The 16,978-nt window shown below is 42.1% G+C and overlaps 1 protein-coding gene across 8 annotated transcripts in view; it reads right to left on the reverse strand.

The window, feature by feature from the left end:
- ACTR3B (actin related protein 3B) overlaps positions 1-16,978 on the reverse strand; it is a 50,583-nt gene that overhangs the window by 20,348 nt on the left and 13,257 nt on the right. For 4 of the 8 annotated variants that reach the window (XM_058182047.1, XM_058182046.1, XM_058182054.1 and 1 more), the window contains 4 exons: positions 15,214-15,269; positions 9,486-9,596; positions 8,826-8,921; positions 5,845-5,952 (listed from right to left, as the gene is read on the reverse strand). In XM_058182047.1, coding sequence (XP_058038030.1) covers positions 5,845-5,952; positions 8,826-8,921; positions 9,486-9,578 — 297 coding nt within the window. In that variant the 5' untranslated portion in view covers positions 9,579-9,596; positions 15,214-15,269. Of the gene's footprint in view, positions 1-5,844; positions 5,953-8,825; positions 8,922-9,485; positions 9,656-14,611; positions 14,737-15,213; positions 15,270-16,978 lie in introns of all 8 variants that reach the window. The other 4 variants (XM_058182049.1, XM_058182050.1, XM_058182051.1 and 1 more) reach the window with 2 other exon arrangements.

Below are 16,978 nucleotides of genomic sequence, written 5' to 3' on the forward strand. Positions count from 1 at the left end.
AGGGGTTTCCAACCTTGGCAACTTTAAGCCTGGAGGACTTCAACTCCCAGAATCCCCCAGCCAGCAAAGCTGGCTGGGGAATTCTGGGAGCTAAAGTCCTCCAGGCTTCAAGTTGCCAAGGTTGGAGACTCCTGCTCTAGACAGGTTCATTATAACATCAGACTTATCAATTTTTTATGTGTCCAATGGATTGTGACAGGAGTGACTTCAGTGTGTGAAGCCTATGACAACAGTCCATTATACTGTTGCAGCTGCAATCTTGACATTTTTTATCCTACCCTATGAATACCCTTTGGTTTTGAAGACCATGTGGGGACTTTTGCCCTCTCTCTTTCAAATAGCAATGCCAAAGACATACTACACCACCCAATTCTGCAATCCGAAAAGCAAATGAAAACTACTGCAGTCAAAATAATCTCTGGAGTTATTTTTTGTGAGATATGGATGACAGCATACAAAATCCTCTATCCCTTGGGCAAAGACCTTGAAATACTGCTCATTACATTCTCCATTTCCAACTTGGTCCATAATCCACCATATTGGAGCGGGGTGTGTGTGGAGGTGTTAGGCACCCAAGATTAAGTCTTTGCCACACAGTTCAATTACATCCACCTGGCCCATCAGAGAAGGAAAACAGGGCATCTATATCAAGATCCCATCTATCAAGGAAGTACATCTGGTGGGACCAGGGGTGGTATTGACTTACCTTCGCTACTGGTTCGCAAATGTGAGTGCTCGCACGCGACACCTCTGCACATGTGCAGGATGGGACAGGATGTTGTCCGAGTGGGTGGGCAGAGGCTCCCACAGTCGCTGCTACCAGATCGTCTGAACCGGATAGAACCAGCTGAATACTACCACTGGGTGGGACCTAGAAAAAGGGCCTTCTCTGTGGTGGCTCCCTTCTTTTGGAACATCATTCCCCGAGAGGTACGATTGGGCCCCACCTTATTGTTTTGATGCAAGCCCTTAAAAGCATAGTTTTGTCAGTGGGCTTTGGGGGCCCTTTCAAAGCCGATCAAGTATTTTATCTGAATCTGTTGCTGACACCTCTAAATGAAGAAGGGTATTAAATTTTTAACTGTGGATTTTTATTGCTGTATGCCACCCACAATCACAATGTGTGAGTTGAGGGCTATATAAATTTGTTTAATAAATAAATAAATAAATAAACTGTTTTCCCAAGAAAAATTGACCAATTCATTCAAAAGTTTTAGAGCCACAGAGGCCTTTTTAAATGTCTGTCAGCATTTGAAGTACTCTGTAGGTTCATTTTTTTCCCCTAAAAAAATGGAATTAATCTGGGGATCCCTAATTCAGTAGCCTTATTATTTTGCTCTCAAATGTTACTGCATTTTTAAAAAAAATAATTTTAAGGAGAGGCTGATTCTGGATATGTGAAAGGTACATATTCAATGATATGTTCATATTGAATATGTACATATTCAATGGATATGTGAAAGGTACATATTCAATGTTCTTTCTGCGCCAACTCAGTAAGCTCAAGCTGCCCAAGGAGCTGCTGATCCAATTCTACAGAGGAATTATTGAGTCTGTCATTTGCACCTCTATAACTGTCTGGTTCGGTTCTGCAACCCAACAAGAAAAACACAGACTTCAGAGATTAATTAGAACTGCAGAAAAAATAATTGCTACCAACTTGCCTTCCATTGAGGACCTGTATACTGCACGAATCAAGAAGAGGGCCCTGAAAATATTTGCAGATCCCTCGCATCCTGGACATAAACTGTTTCAACTCCTACCCTCAAAACGACGCTATAGAGCACTGCACACCAGAACAACTAGACACAAGAACAGTTTTTTCCCGAAGGCCATCACTCTGCTAAACAAAAAATTCCCTCAACACTGTCAGACTATTTACTGAATCTGCACTACTATCAATCGTTTCATAGTTCCCATCGCCAATCTCTTTCCACTTATGACTGTATGACTATAACTTGTTGCTGGCAATCCTTATGATTTATATTGATATATTGATCATCAATTGTGTTGTAAATGTTGTACCTTGATGAATGTATCTTTTCTTTTATGTACACTGAGAGCATATGCACCAAGACAAATTCCTTGTGTGTCCAATCACACTTGGCCAATAAAAAATTCTATTCTATTCTATTCTACAAAACTATGAACCTTTAAAAAAAAAAATTAAAAAAAAGAATTTGTTGTTGTTAGTTGCAAAGTCGTGTCCGACCCATCGCGACCCCATGGACAATGTTCTTCCAGGCCTTCCTGTCCTCTACCATCCTCTGGAGTCCATTTAAACTCATGCCTACTGCTTCAGTGACTCCATCCAGCCACCTCGTTCTCTGTCGTCCCCTTCTTCTTTTGCCCTCAATCTTTCCCAGCATTAGGCTCTTCTCCAGTGAGTCCTTCCTTCTCATTAGGTGGCCAAAGTATTTCAGTTTCATCTTCAGGATCTGGCCTTCTAAAGAGCAGTCAGGGTTGATCTCCTCTAGGACTGACTGGTTTGTTCGCCTTGCAGTCCCTTTCATAGATTACTGCCTTGTCGTGGTGAAGGGGCTTGCAGAGCTCAATGAAGCTATGAGCTATGCCGTGCAGGGACACCCAAGACGGACAGGTCATAGCAGAGAGTTCGGACAAAACGTGATCCACTGGAGAAGGAAATGGCAACCCACTCCAGTATCTTTGCCATGAAAACCCCATGGACAGTAAAAAAGAAAGAATGAAAGCAGTTAAAAAAAACCGAATGGCATTTCAAAGATGGCTTCCAACTAAAAAAAAATATTTATTAAATTTATATTATGGAAGTCACCTTTTAAAGAAATATTGATCTAATTCCTGAATAGGTACAAAACTCTGAAATAGGTTTTGGATATCTGACTAATGCTGAAAAATAAACTTTTTGTCTGTATGCCACCTAATGAGAAGGAAGGACTCACTGGAGAAGAGCCTAATGCTGGGAACGATTGAGGGCAAAAGAAGAAGGGGACGACAGAGAACGAGGTGGCTGGATGGAGTCATTGAAGCAGTAGGCATGAGCTTAAATGAACTCCAGAGCAGGGGTCTCCAACTTTGGTTCCTTTAAGACTTGTGGACTTCAACTCCCAGAGTTCCTCAGCCAGCTTTGCTTAAGTCTTAAAGGGACCAAGATTGGAGACCCCTGCTCCAGAGGATGGTAGAGGACAGGAAGGCCTGGACGAACGTTGTCCATGGGGTCGCAATGGGTCGGACACGACTTCGCAACTAACAACAACAACAACAAAAAAGCAAGCAAAACCTTCCAGGCTGGGCAAATTAAAGAGAAGTACAAATAGCCCTCCACTTACAACAGTTTGTTTATTGACCATTCAAAGTTACAACAGCACTGAAAAAGTCATTTGTGCCTGTTTTTCACACTTACGACCGTTGCAGCATCCCCATGGTCACACGACCAAAATTAGGATGCTTGGCAACTGACTCCTATTTATGATGGTCGCAGTATCCCAGGATCATGGGATCCCCTTTTGTGACCTTTCGAAAAGCAAAGTTAATGGAGAAGTCAGGTTCACTTAACAACCATGTTACTGACATAAAAACCGCAGCGATTCGCTTAATAAGTGTGGCGACAAAGATTGTAAAATGGGGCCAAGTCCACTTAACATATGTCTTGCTTAGCAAGAAATGGCTAAAAAAGACGCATCATTTGCCAAACTCGCATAACTGTTTGAGAAGGGAGTCTCAATCATTTTTTAGTACATATGCAAAATAGTTCCTTGAATAACTTGGTTTTACATATCGACTGCTGTCTGTTACAAAGCATCCCCCTGAAGAGCAGTAATAAATTCACATTCGTTAGTATTATAAAGCTGAAGATATTTGATCTTGTTGTAAATGTCTGTTTCCTATTTTGAAGAGAAAATGTTGACGCAGGGCTGTCTGCAGGAGAGTGTGTTTGTGTCAAAAAAAAAAAAGTCAAGATGGCACACAACCATGCAATTTTTTGATACTCCTGCAAACCCCCCTGGTGGAGAGTGGCCAGATCATAAATTCTATGGTTTCAGATACGATCCAGAAGCTTCTGGAAGCAGATGTGTTTGCTTTAAAGAGCCACAGACAAGTGTTGTGTTCACATTCCTATGTCTTCCCAAGTACATCTTCCAAAGCAATTGCTCTACCTTAATACATTTACCGTATATACTCGAGTATAAGCCGAGTTTTTCAGCACATTTTTTGTGCTGAAAAACGTCCCCTCGGCTTATACTCGGGTCTATACGGCTTATACTCGAGTTGTTTTTTTTTTTTTAAGCCCCTCGGCTTATACTCGAGTATATACGGCTTATACTCGAGTTTTTTTTTTTCTTTTTTTCACATTTTACCGGACGGAAGCCCTGCCGGTGCAGTGAGAGGGCGGGCGGGGAGCCGCCAGCCTTCTCAGCTGAGGGAGGAGGGTTTCAACCGGTAGGTGCCTCATTTCCCACCCTCGGCTTATACTCGAGTCCCCAGTTTACCCCAGTTTTTGGGGTAAAATTGGGGACCTCGGCTTATACTCGGATCGGCTTATATTCGAGTATATACGGTATTCACTTCACCTCTTTAGATCTAAAACTTACTTTCTGGTGTAATCAGCAGTACCCCAAAACAACACCAAAGAAATACAGGTGCCCCCTTAACTTATGGCCACAAGAGACTGGAATTTCCGTCGTTAAGTCACTGCAGTCTTAAGTCAACTTGGACCCAAATTTATGACAATTTTTGCAGCAAACATTAAGTACATCACTGCACTTGTTAAGCAAATCAGGTTAACCGAATCCAAGTTTCCCAATGGGCTTTTTTTTTTCAAGAAACAGCATAACAGATTGCAAAGTGTGATTGTGTGACTGTAGTACGACACTGTAATCACTCATAACATAACATAACATAATAACAGAGTTGGAAGGGACCTTGGAGGCCTTCTAGTCCAACCCCCTGCCGAGGCAGGAAACCCTACACCATTTCAGACAAATGGTTATCTAACATCATCTTAAAAATTTCCAGTGTTAGAGCATTTACAACTTCTGCAGGTAAGTTGTTCCACTTATTAATTGTTCTAACTGTCAGGAAATTACTCCTTAGTTCTAAGTTGCTTCTCTCCTTGATTAATTTCCACCCATTGCTTCTTGTTCTACCCTCAGGTGCTTTGAAGAATAGTTTGACTCCCTCTTCTTTGTGGCAACCCCTGAGATATTGGAACACTGCTATCATGTCTCCCCTAGTCCTTTTTATTAAACTAGACATACCGAATTCCTGCAACCATTCTTCATATGTTTTAGCCTCCAGTCCCCTAATCATCTTTGTTGCTCTTCTCTGCATTCTTTCTAGAGTCTCAATATTTATTTTACATCGTGGTGACCAAAACTGAATGTAGTATTCCAAGTGTGGCCTTACCAAGGCATTATAAAGTAGTATTAACACTTCTCGTGATCTTGATTCTATCCCTCTGTTTATGCAGCCCAGAACTGTGTTGGCTTTTTTGGCAGCTGCTGCACACTGCTGGCTCATATCTAAATGGTTGTCCACTAGGACTCCAAGATCCAAGATCTCATAAATGACAGCTGGTTGCCAAGTACCCAAATTGGAATCCCATAAGCCAGGGGTCTGCAAACGTGGCTCTTTTAAGACTTGTGGACTTCAACTCCCAGAGTTCCTCAGCCAGCTTTGCTTTTAAGTCCACAAGTCTTAAAAGAGCCAAGTTTGCAGACCCCTGCCATAAGCCATCATGTGACTATCGAAGTTTTGCATAGTTGTAAATGAGAGAACAGTACAATCAATCAAGGCCATTTGTAATTTTGAGCCATCATTATATGAATGATCGTAAGTCAAGGGTTTCCTGTATATCGTACTTACCACTGGAATGACATGGGTCACTCCATCGCCACTGTCAACCACTGTGCCAGTTAAGGTACGGTTCCCAACCTGTCGTGAAGTCCAGGATGCAGCTAAGGCTAGCACAGCCTGTGAAAGTTAATTTGAAAAAAGTAAAACAGTCATACAGAATTTCTCACCAATTTCCCAAATAGTTGGTAAATTCCTAGCCCAAGTCAGACTCTATACGTAAAATAAAAAAAATAAAAAAATAAGACTAAGTATCATTTTTCCTCTTAAAAAACAAAACAAAAGAAAAGACATTTTAATAAAACGACATTAAAAATAAAAGCACGTTCTACATCTTCTGTACCCATAGGGCAGAATGGTCTTCCTAAACCAGGGGTCTGCAAACTTGGCTCTTTTAAGACTTGTGGACTTCAACCCCCAGAGTTCCTTTGCTGGCTGAGGAACTCTGGGGGGTTGAAGTCCACAAGTCTTAAAAGAGCCAAGTTTGCAGACCCCTGTCCTAAACTAACATTTCCTAGACGTGTGATGGCGAACCTATGGCACCCTCTTTGGGCACATGTGCCATCACCAGCTGCTCTTCTAGTTTCTGGCGCGCCAGCCAGCTGGTGTTCACAGGTACTAGAGCTCTGGAAAATGGCCTGAAAGCAGTCCAAAAAATGCCCAAAAAACAGGCTATTTTCTGGACTGTTTTCAGGCTGTTTTTCTGGGCTGTTTTCAGTCCGTTTTTGGTCCAAAAACCAGCCCAGAAACCAGCCCAAAAACCAGCCTGAAAATGGCCTGAAAAACGACCTGAAAACGCCCCCAAAAATGGCAAAAAAAACAGGCATGCGTGCGCCAGCCAGCTGGTTTTCAGGTTTCCGGTGCTTTAGTGCCCACCTGCACGCGCATTCACACACATTCTGATTTGGGCACTTGGTGCAGAAAAGGTTTGCCATCGCTGTTCTAGACCAGGGGTCTGCAAACTCGGCTCTTTTAAGATTTGCAGACTTCAACTCCCAGAGTTGCTTCTGGCTGAGGAACTCTGGGAGTTGAAGTCCCCAAGTCTTAAAAGAGCCAAGTTTGCAGACCCCTGGTCTAGACCAACTTTAAGAGCTGTGGATTTCGATTCCCAGAATTCTGAATGTTGAAATCCACAGGTCTTGCTAAGGTTGAGAAACACTGCCCTAGAATAACGCTTTCCACTTCTACAGTTGTTCTCTCTGGTCCCCATGCTAGTTAGTCTACAAACCAATATAATCATGAGATTGTGTTCAGTTCCCAGAGCAGTGTCTGGACAGGAAAGGAACAGGGCTGTCTTGAAGGCTAAAATTATGCAATGATACGAAATGGAGAAATTTGGAAAATAGTTGAATAAAATAATCTTTGTGACAGAGATGAAATACAGTGAGATCACAGCAAAAGCCTTCCTTCCTTCCTTCCTTCCAAACCAGAGGTCTTCAACCTTGGCCACTTTAAGATTTGTGGATTTTCAACCCCAGAGTTCCTTTGCTGGCTGAGGAACTCTGGGGGGTTGAAGTCCACAAGTCTTAAAAGAGCCAAGTTTGCAGACCCCTGTCCTAAACTAACATTTCCTAGACGTGTGATGGCGAACCTATGGCACCCTCTTTGGGCACATGTGCCATCACCAGCTGCTCTTCTAGTTTCTGGCGCGCCAGCCAGCTGGTGTTCACAGGTACTAGAGCTCTGGAAAATGGCCTGAAAGCAGTCCAAAAAATGCCCAAAAAACAGGCTATTTTCTGGACTGTTTTCAGGCTGTTTTTCTGGGCTGTTTTCAGTCCGTTTTTGGTCCAAAAACCAGCCCAGAAACCAGCCCAAAAACCAGCCTGAAAATGGCCTGAAAAACGACCTGAAAACGCCCCCAAAAATGGCAAAAAAAACAGGCATGCGTGCGCCAGCCAGCTGGTTTTCAGGTTTCCGGTGCTTTAGTGCCCACCTGCACGCGCATTCACACACATTCTGATTTGGGCACTTGGTGCAGAAAAGGTTTGCCATCGCTGTTCTAGACCAGGGGTCTGCAAACTCGGCTCTTTTAAGATTTGCAGACTTCAACTCCCAGAGTTGCTTCTGGCTGAGGAACTCTGGGAGTTGAAGTCCCCAAGTCTTAAAAGAGCCAAGTTTGCAGACCCCTGGTCTAGACCAACTTTAAGAGCTGTGGATTTCGATTCCCAGAATTCTGAATGTTGAAATCCACAGGTCTTGCTAAGGTTGAGAAACACTGCCCTAGAATAACGCTTTCCACTTCTACAGTTGTTCTCTCTGGTCCCCATGCTAGTTAGTCTACAAACCAATATAATCATGAGATTGTGTTCAGTTCCCAGAGCAGTGTCTGGACAGGAAAGGAACAGGGCTGTCTTGAAGGCTAAAATTATGCAATGATACGAAATGGAGAAATTTGGAAAATAGTTGAATAAAATAATCTTTGTGACAGAGATGAAATACAGTGAGATCACAGCAAAAGCCTTCCTTCCTTCCTTCCTTCCAAACCAGAGGTCTTCAACCTTGGCCACTTTAAGACTTGTGGACTTCAACTCCCAGAGTTCCCCAGCCAGCTTTTCTGGCTGAGGAATTCTGGGAGTTGAAGTCCACAAGTCTTAAAGTGGCCGAGGTTGGAGACCCCTGTTCCAAACAAATCGACTTTGTAAGAATGACGCCATTTCCTCTATTTATATATGATTAGATCTTCAGCAATAACTCTCAACATTTCTATATTAGCCAAATTAAAATACTTTCACTACATCAATCACAAAGACATTTGCTGGGAGGGTTTAAAAAAGTCAAGATGGGACCTGCAGCTTGCATGATCCAAACTCTTGTTCTTTTTTTTAACAGGTGTTGCAACTGTCATCTTCATCTTTTAGACACCCTACTTTATCATATCAACTTCTCTTCCAGAATATACTCTGGGAGGGTGTGTGTGGAGAGAACTAAATCCAGAGAAGCCTCTGTTTCCAGTGCCAAAAGCAGCATTCCAGGAAGAACTGAATTGATTTTACCTGCACAGCAATATAAAGTCCTGGTATGTTAAATGATTCAAACATGATCTCTGCAAGATATTCTCGGTTTTCAGGTGTGTTCAGTGGCGGCTCAGTCTATTTTCAAAAGACAGAGTTAAATAAAAAAGATGCCAATCATATATATTTTTTCAAGGGTGGTAGATAGCATTTATGTTTATTGAAATTCTCTCTTCTGACAGCTAAAGTTTTGACAGGGACTATCAAATCAAGAATACAGCTAGAGAGCTGACGGCTGAATTATCTTCAATACATTGGCAACAATTAAACTGGTGTTGAATATTTACTGTTGCCTTGTTTTCTTTACTGGTTAACATAATATTCCGCCCTATTTATTCTCTCACTTTGGCTCTCCAGACTCTAATAAACGTGTTATTTATAGAGATTCTTAGGATAATATTTTTTAAAAGGGACACGCTGTGTGTGCATCCTTTGGATAAAATAAAATAGATGTCGCGCATCTATATGTCAAATAAATCCTGCTCCAAGTTCCAACCACTTGGGATGTGGGCTTTTTCAAATCACTTTTTTTCTTTTAAGCGTGTGTGTGTGTCTGGGTGTGTACTTATATTACTAATGTCAAAATGTATTACCAATAATACTTAAAACGTGATATATGGTACCATTTGCTGTTGGTCTTACCATTAAAAAATAGTGATCTTCCGGTTCTGCTCGGAGATACTTAAAAATAATGTGTTCCATGAACCTTTCCATCAGATCCCAGTCTTCCACCATGCCATGCCGGATAGGCCACTGAAGTGAAGGAGAAAGGAACCACAGCATCATTCCATGAACGAAAGTGTCACCTTTACCTTGAAGAAACAAAGGTCTGTTCTATCATCCCATTCAATCAGCACCTTGCACAACATAATTTGGTGAGACTTGCATCTCTGACTTCGATAAGAGAGAGATATGGCCCTGAAAACCAGAGGTTCATTTACCTTCCTAGGGCTACACCCGTGGTCGGCAACCTGTGGCTCTGGAGCCGCATGTGGCTCTTTCATCCCTCTGCTGCAGCTCCCCGTCACCGGTCGGCAGCACAATTTTGAAAGAAGCTTCTGGTCTGGGGGGGGGGGGGAACACGTTGCACCAGGAAAAGACTCTATGGCAAGGGGCGGGTTTTCCGGTCAGCTCCACAATTGATAGGGCTTTCCATTAGGACAGGTAGAGGAAAAAGGATGCTTTGCTAGGAGGAGTCTCTATGGTGGGGGAACCGGACTTACGGTTGGCTCCAGAATTGAAAAGGGGGCTTCCGGTTATGATCTTTGAGGCTCATTGAGTGTTTAAGGTTGCCGACCCCTGGGCTACACAGACATCAGGAGTTTAATGGAGCTTTAAAAGAATGGGTTCACTTGGACATAGACATCCCAGTTAAAGCTGAGCAAGGTTTAAGATGACAGGTCCAGTGCTTCAGACAAGAAGGACCAGCTATGGTGGAATGTAATCTAGAGTCTCAGGAAGGAAGGGCTTTCCGACAGAGAAAAGAGATAGGGGAGCTTGAAATATCTGTCAGCAGGAAGACAGCATACCATGTAGACTTATATACCACTCCATGGCACTTCACAACTCTCTCAGTGGATTACAATGTAGAAGCATTATTTGCATGTTGCCCCCAACAATCCGGATCCTTATTTTACCAACCTTGTAAGGATAGAAGGGTGATTCAACCTTGAGCCCCATCGGGACTGAACTCCAGACTTTGGACAGAGGACCACCCTAACAATTCCTAGAATATATTTATAGTGATGGCAGATGATTGCTGTAGTCTGGCAAGATTCTGTCTATAGGCAAGCAACAATTAAGAATTATCAGAAGCAAGTCCATGTGTTGTTCTTGGTTCTTTGGAAATCATCTTCCTTCCAGTCTCTGCCTTGGAACTGAATGAGGATAGAATATGATGGCGTTGGACCAAGGCGTAATATTTTTTGCTTTTCTAGAAAGAATGTCCTCCAAATTTCTTCCATAGCAAAGCTCAAGGAACCGAAGGTCAGTTTCTGTGCATCACTCCCTTTTACATCTTACTAGCTTCCTTCTTCCAATGAATTTGTAACAAACGATACAGGTAGTCCTCAACTTATGACCAGAACTGAGCCCAAATTTTTCATTGTTAAGCAAGGCAGCTGGTAAATGAGTTTTGCCTATTTTATGGTATTTTAGCCAAAGTTGAGTGAATCACTGGTTGTTAATGAATCATGTGGTCATTAAACGAATCCTGCTTCTCTCATTGGCTTTGCTTATCAGAAGTCATCCGGGAAGGTTATAGATGGTGGTCACATGACCCTGGAACAGTGCAACCATCATAAATAAATGCCAGTTGCTAAGCGCTCGAATTTTGATCACATGACCAGGATGCTGCTCCAACAGCATAAGCATCAAAAAAAAAGGTCATTAGTCATTTTTTTCAATGCCGTTGTCTTGTAAATGTAAATTTCTAACTCAATTCTCTGCCAAATCTGTTTTTACTTCTACAAATGGCCTTTGGTTTTCTCAAAGATCTCTTGGGCTGGATCTTCCAATAATAATAATAAATAAATGTTATCTTTATTATAAGCTTTAGAGAAAGCAAGGGGTAGGAAAATGCACTATTTCGAGGATGATTTTTAAAAGGCAACTGGGATTTGTTTTTTTCCTTGAGGAAAAAGTTTCGCTTCTCACTCAAGAAGCTTGTTCAGTTCTCCAGTTCTGTCAGAACTGAAAAAGCAAAATGGCTTCCTCAAGAAAAAAAACGAGTCCAGTTGCGTTTTGAAAAAGCATCTTTGAGACAAACACAACCTGGATGACTGAGAGTCAGCATAGATACAAAAACGCAGCAGCAAAGTAGAAAGGCTTACATTAGCCTTTGGAAGAGGAGAACGAAGGAAAGGAAAGTTCGGGGAATCAGGATCAAAAAGATGTAATAATTCTTAATGTGAAGTGAACTTAAAAGATTGGTTGGGATTACAACTCCCTAAAGACTAGGCTTAGCAGTCCATGAATTCAAATGGAAAATAAATTATAACTTTATTTTCACCACCCTCTAACTTTTCATCCAACACGAAACTAGATTACAAAGTCAATTGACAGCCTGTGGCAGTGACGGCAAACATTTTAGAGACCGAGGCCCAAACTGCAATCGAAAGACCACTTATTTATTGCAAAGTGCCAACACAACAATTTAACCTGAATACTGAGGTTTTACTACCTAAAATAATGATAATAATGATGGTTCAGTTCTGCAACCCAACAAGAAAGACACAGACTTCAGAAGATAATTAGAACTGAAGAAAAAATAATTGCTACCAACCTGCCTTCCATTGAAGACCTGTATACTGCACAAATGAAGAAGGCGGCCGTGAAAATATTTACAGATCCCTCACATTCAGGACATAAACTGTTTCAACTCCTACCCTCAAAACGACGCTATAGAGCACTGCACACCAGAACAACTAGACACAAGAACAGTTTTTTCCCGAAGGCCATCACTCTGCTAAACAAATAATTCCCTCAACACTGTCAAACTATTTACTAAATCTGCACTATTATTAATCTTCTCATCGTTCCCATCACCAATCTCCTTCCACTTATGACTGTATGACTGTAACTTTGTTGCTGGCAATCCTTATGATTTATATTGATATATTGACCATCAATTGTGTTGTAAATGTTGTACCTTGATGAACGTATCTTTTCTTTTATGCACACTGAGAGCATATGCACCAAGACAAATTCCTTGTGTGTCCAATCACACTTGGCCAATAAAAAATTCTATTCTATTCTATTCTATAAACAAGACAAGAGTTCAGCTAATTGTTCTAAGATTATTTGAATTATTCTTTTAATATTTGGATAACTTTATTTGCGCGTCAACGCTTTCCTCTGTAATTCAATCTATATATTTTACGGCAGGCCTTGAAATACACTTTTTGGGGAAGCAATACGTAGCTTTCACCAAGAGCCTCGGTGGCACAGTGGTTAGAGTGCTGTACTGCAGGCCATTTCTGCTGACTATCGGCTGCCTACAATTTGGCAGTTCAAATCCCACCAGGCTCAAGGTTGACTCAGCCTTCCATCCTTCAGAGGTGAGTAAAAGGAGGACCCAGATTGTTGGGAGCCATAGGCTGACTCTGTAAACCGCTTAAGAGAGGATTGTAAAGTACTATAAAGCGAAATATAAGTCTAAGTACGATTGCTATTGCTTTCAGCAGTCTGAAAGGGTCCTGTGGCGCAGAAAGATTAAGAGAAAGAAATGCCAGAATGTGCCGAAGACTTTAGGGGTAAAAGGAACATCTGCAGAGGAGAGCCAAAACCATCAGCACAGAGGGCACTTCAATATGATTAGGATCCCTTGCGTGCATGTACAGGTAGTTCTTACTATTACCTTACAACTATAATTAAGCCTGTGATTTCAGTCGTAAGTCTGAGTCGTCAAGCAGGTCATCACATGACCACACCCAATTTTACTATCTTTTTTACAGCGGTCATTAAGAGAGCAACAGAGGTTGTAAAGTAAACACTGCAGTCGTTAAGGGTACCCATTGTTTGCTATGATTGTTTTTTTAACTGGAAACCAGAAATAAACACCAGTTTCCAGCATAAATTCCAGAGTCATAAATTGCGGTCATGTGACCATGTAACTCTTCAATCAGCCATAAGTGTAGACAGGCCGCTTAGCATCCAAAAATGCAGTTACATAATCCTAGAAAGGAAAGTACATTGGCACTTCAAATCTAGGTTGTCACTACCCTTTTTCAGGCCTGTCAAATGGTCACTACCATGTTTCTCCAAAAAGAAGCCAGGGCCTTATTTTCTTTTGACCGCCGAAAAACTGGACAGGCCTTCTTTTTGGAGGGTTCTAATTATTGACTCACCTGGCGGCGGTAGCACTGACAGACCCGCCCAGCAGGAGTCCGCTGCTGGCCCACTTCTTCTGCAGCCGCTAGCCACCACTCGCACACATCATCCCGGCCTCCGTTTCACCTTCAGATGCCTTCCGAAAAGCCTTCCGCAGCCAATAATAGAGCTCCAGACCGATCCGGATCTCTGTTATCAGCTGCAGATAACAGATGCCAGAAGGCATCTGAAGGCGAAACAGAGGCCAGGGCGATGCGTGCAAGTGGCGGCAAGCGGCCGCAGAAGAAGGCGAGGGAGGTGTCAGGGTATGTGAGGCCTGGTAGATAGGGCAGCTCCACACACATCCCATGCCTACCCTAGCTTATTTTTTACTTATGTGCCTCGCCCGACCCCCTTCTCTTAGGGGTGGGCAGGGTCTTAATTAGGGCTAATTTTATAGATGGGGCTTAATTTGATCACATGCGCTCAAAAACGTGATAGGGCTTCTTTTCAAGCTGGGTCATCTTTTTAGAGAAACATGGTCGGTGACTAGTCATAAGTCGAGGACTTCCCGCAAAAAGCAGCAGGGCTTCAGTCACTCGGGCACGTCCGCCATCTTGATTTATTTGAATCCTTTCTGCGGATGTCTGAAATGCAAAGAACTGGCTGCTGATCCAATCCTTTGAAAGTTCAATATATGAGAAGAGCAGGCAGAGCTGGAGTGGAGTGGGTGGTGGTGGAGTTAACCCAAGTTGTTATCTTAGAGTCATTGCATTCCCACAGTCTAAATCCAACCCTTCTTGAATTCTGTGGACTCTTAGCTGGTGCCAATTTAGTACTGAACTTTCACAGATGAGATTCTTGCGTACAGTTTTGAGCAACAAATCTTCTGAACCAAAACTCAATGGAGGGTCCCGATTCTTTGTACCGGACACTCCCATTATTTGCTCCAACTTTACCTTTGTAGCATAGGTGGGTTTGACGAGAGCTTCGTCTCCAATGAAAAAGTCTAGATCATCCACACCTTGGGCCAGTCTCCTCTGCGCCTGGTCACCTACTTTGGCCGATTCTCTTATTGCAATGCCTAAATGAAAGAGTTCGAAAGCAAATTGGTGCACTCGCTTTGGGGAACAGTTAAATATTTGCCATTAGAGAGGTGTTTAGTTCCACAGCCAGATGGCATCTTCAATTACGAAGCTGCCAAGAGTACCCCAAGTGAAAAATCTTTCAAATTGTATCCATGGTGTCAGGTAAAGAAGGAAGTCACTTGCTCGTCAAGGCAGATCTGTGGCAGCACAAATAATAGAGATAGGAAGGAAGGAGGATTTGCCATAGCAACCGGAAAGTGGCTTAATGAGGGCCCGTCTTGGCAAGGAGACCTTTGTCTCTCCAGCTCCATACTAGCCAAGGACACTAATGTAGTAAATACTACTTCACAGAAGAAGGGGCCCACACATCCCACCCTCAATCCCCAAAGAAAACTCATTAGAGACAGTAGAGAAACCAAATGCTTGTCTCTCTCCACTGATCAGCACGTATTCTAAAAACACCCTCTACTTACATGATGGGATAATAAATTGTGGTTCAGTATTTCCAGCGTAGCCCAGTTTTGTGTACCTAGAATAAGAAGAAAGCGGATAATCAGAGACTCAGAGTGGCTTGGTCATGCCAGGTTTATCCAAATCAGCCCATAAATAAATGCATCATGTTGGCCCAGCTTTTTCTGAATCAAATAACAGGCTTATTGTGATCAAGGATTTCATGCAGGTAAATGCATAGTATTTTGTAAAGCACAAATATCCCTCTTCGTCTAAATTGCTGTGTTTCTACACCTGCCGTGGAGAAAGGCAACAAAAAAATGTTCTATAGATGGCATCTGCCCCAGGCAAGATTGGTTAAAATGTTTAGCAATGTGTCCCCAAATTGTTGGAAATATAAACAAATATCTGGCACGTATTACCACATGTGGTGGACCTATATAAAGGCAAGGAAATTTTGGATACAAATTCATATGTAGTTAGAAAAAATGACCATATAGAGTTTAAGCCAGAATTATTTTTATTAGGCATTATATTATACATCTTAACTACAGCAAGAATTGTGTATATGCAGCAGTGGAAGAGCAAAAACACTATTCAGAGGAGGAGACGATAAGGAAGATATTAGCCTGTGTGGAAATGGATAGACTAACGCTAAAAATAAAAGATAAAGGAGATACAGAATACTATACTACATGGAATAGATTCTATCAATGGTTAGAAACACGAGATAGAAGTTGGAAGGCGAAAGAATCAGGCTAGATGGACATGGAAAGAGATATTATCTTTAATATTGATATAGGAATGTAAGTATTAGAATAACAGATAAGTTGACATCCTAGAATATGATGGTCAGAAATAACTACAACACTAGCACACAATAAAATATTTTTAAAAGAGAGAGAGAGAGAAAGGCAACATAAACAGTAGAAGACTTAGAACAAATGCAAATGTATACAAGAATCCATTTTCAAAATTAATCTGCAACAGCCATAAAGAAATCTTATTTCACCATCACTATTGCTGAAACCTTGAAAGCACGGATGTCCAACCTGGGAAAGAAACCTGTGTGGACTTTCAACTCCCAGAATTCCCCAGCCAGCATGGAAGTTGAAGTCCACAAGTCTTAACAGTTACCAAGGTTGGACACCTCTGCTTTAAAGTGTGTTTGTAAGGTATTTTGGTAATGATAAATGGAATGTCATCATTCCAAAGTGTCTGGAAGGATGGTACCAGAATACTGATCAACATCTTCTGAGAAGGATGGATTTCAGTTCAGTTCAGAGGTAAGCAACCTCCTGGTCTGCTTCCTCATAGGAATTTGAAGACTCCTTTATTCTTGGCCATCAGTAGTTCTGCACGAGAATGATGATTGATGTGGTACTTAAGGTGCTGGCCTAGAAACCAGGAGATTTAAGTTCTGGTCCTACTTTGGACATGAAAGCTGGCCGGGTGACTTTGCGCAGTTTCTTTCTCCCAGCCCAGCCCACCTCACAGACTGGTCATTAGGGGGGACATAGGAGGAGGTGTGCTGGATATGTTTGCCACCTTAAGTTACTGATAATGTAATAAAGATCAGATAAAAATCTAATAATAAAACTGTAACTCAAAACATGCTAAAGGTAAAGGTTCCCCTTGCATATATGTGCTAGTCATTCCTGACTCTAGGGGGCGGTGCTCATCTTCGTTTCAAAGCCAAAGAGCCAGCGCTGTCCGAAGACGTCTCCGTGGTCATGTGGCCAGCATGACTCAATGCCAAAGGCACACGGAACGCTGTTCCCTTCCCAC

The sequence above is a fragment of the Ahaetulla prasina genome, chromosome 4, assembly GCF_028640845.1.
Source record: "Ahaetulla prasina isolate Xishuangbanna chromosome 4, ASM2864084v1, whole genome shotgun sequence".
Taxonomy (NCBI): Eukaryota; Metazoa; Chordata; class Lepidosauria; order Squamata; family Colubridae; genus Ahaetulla; species Ahaetulla prasina.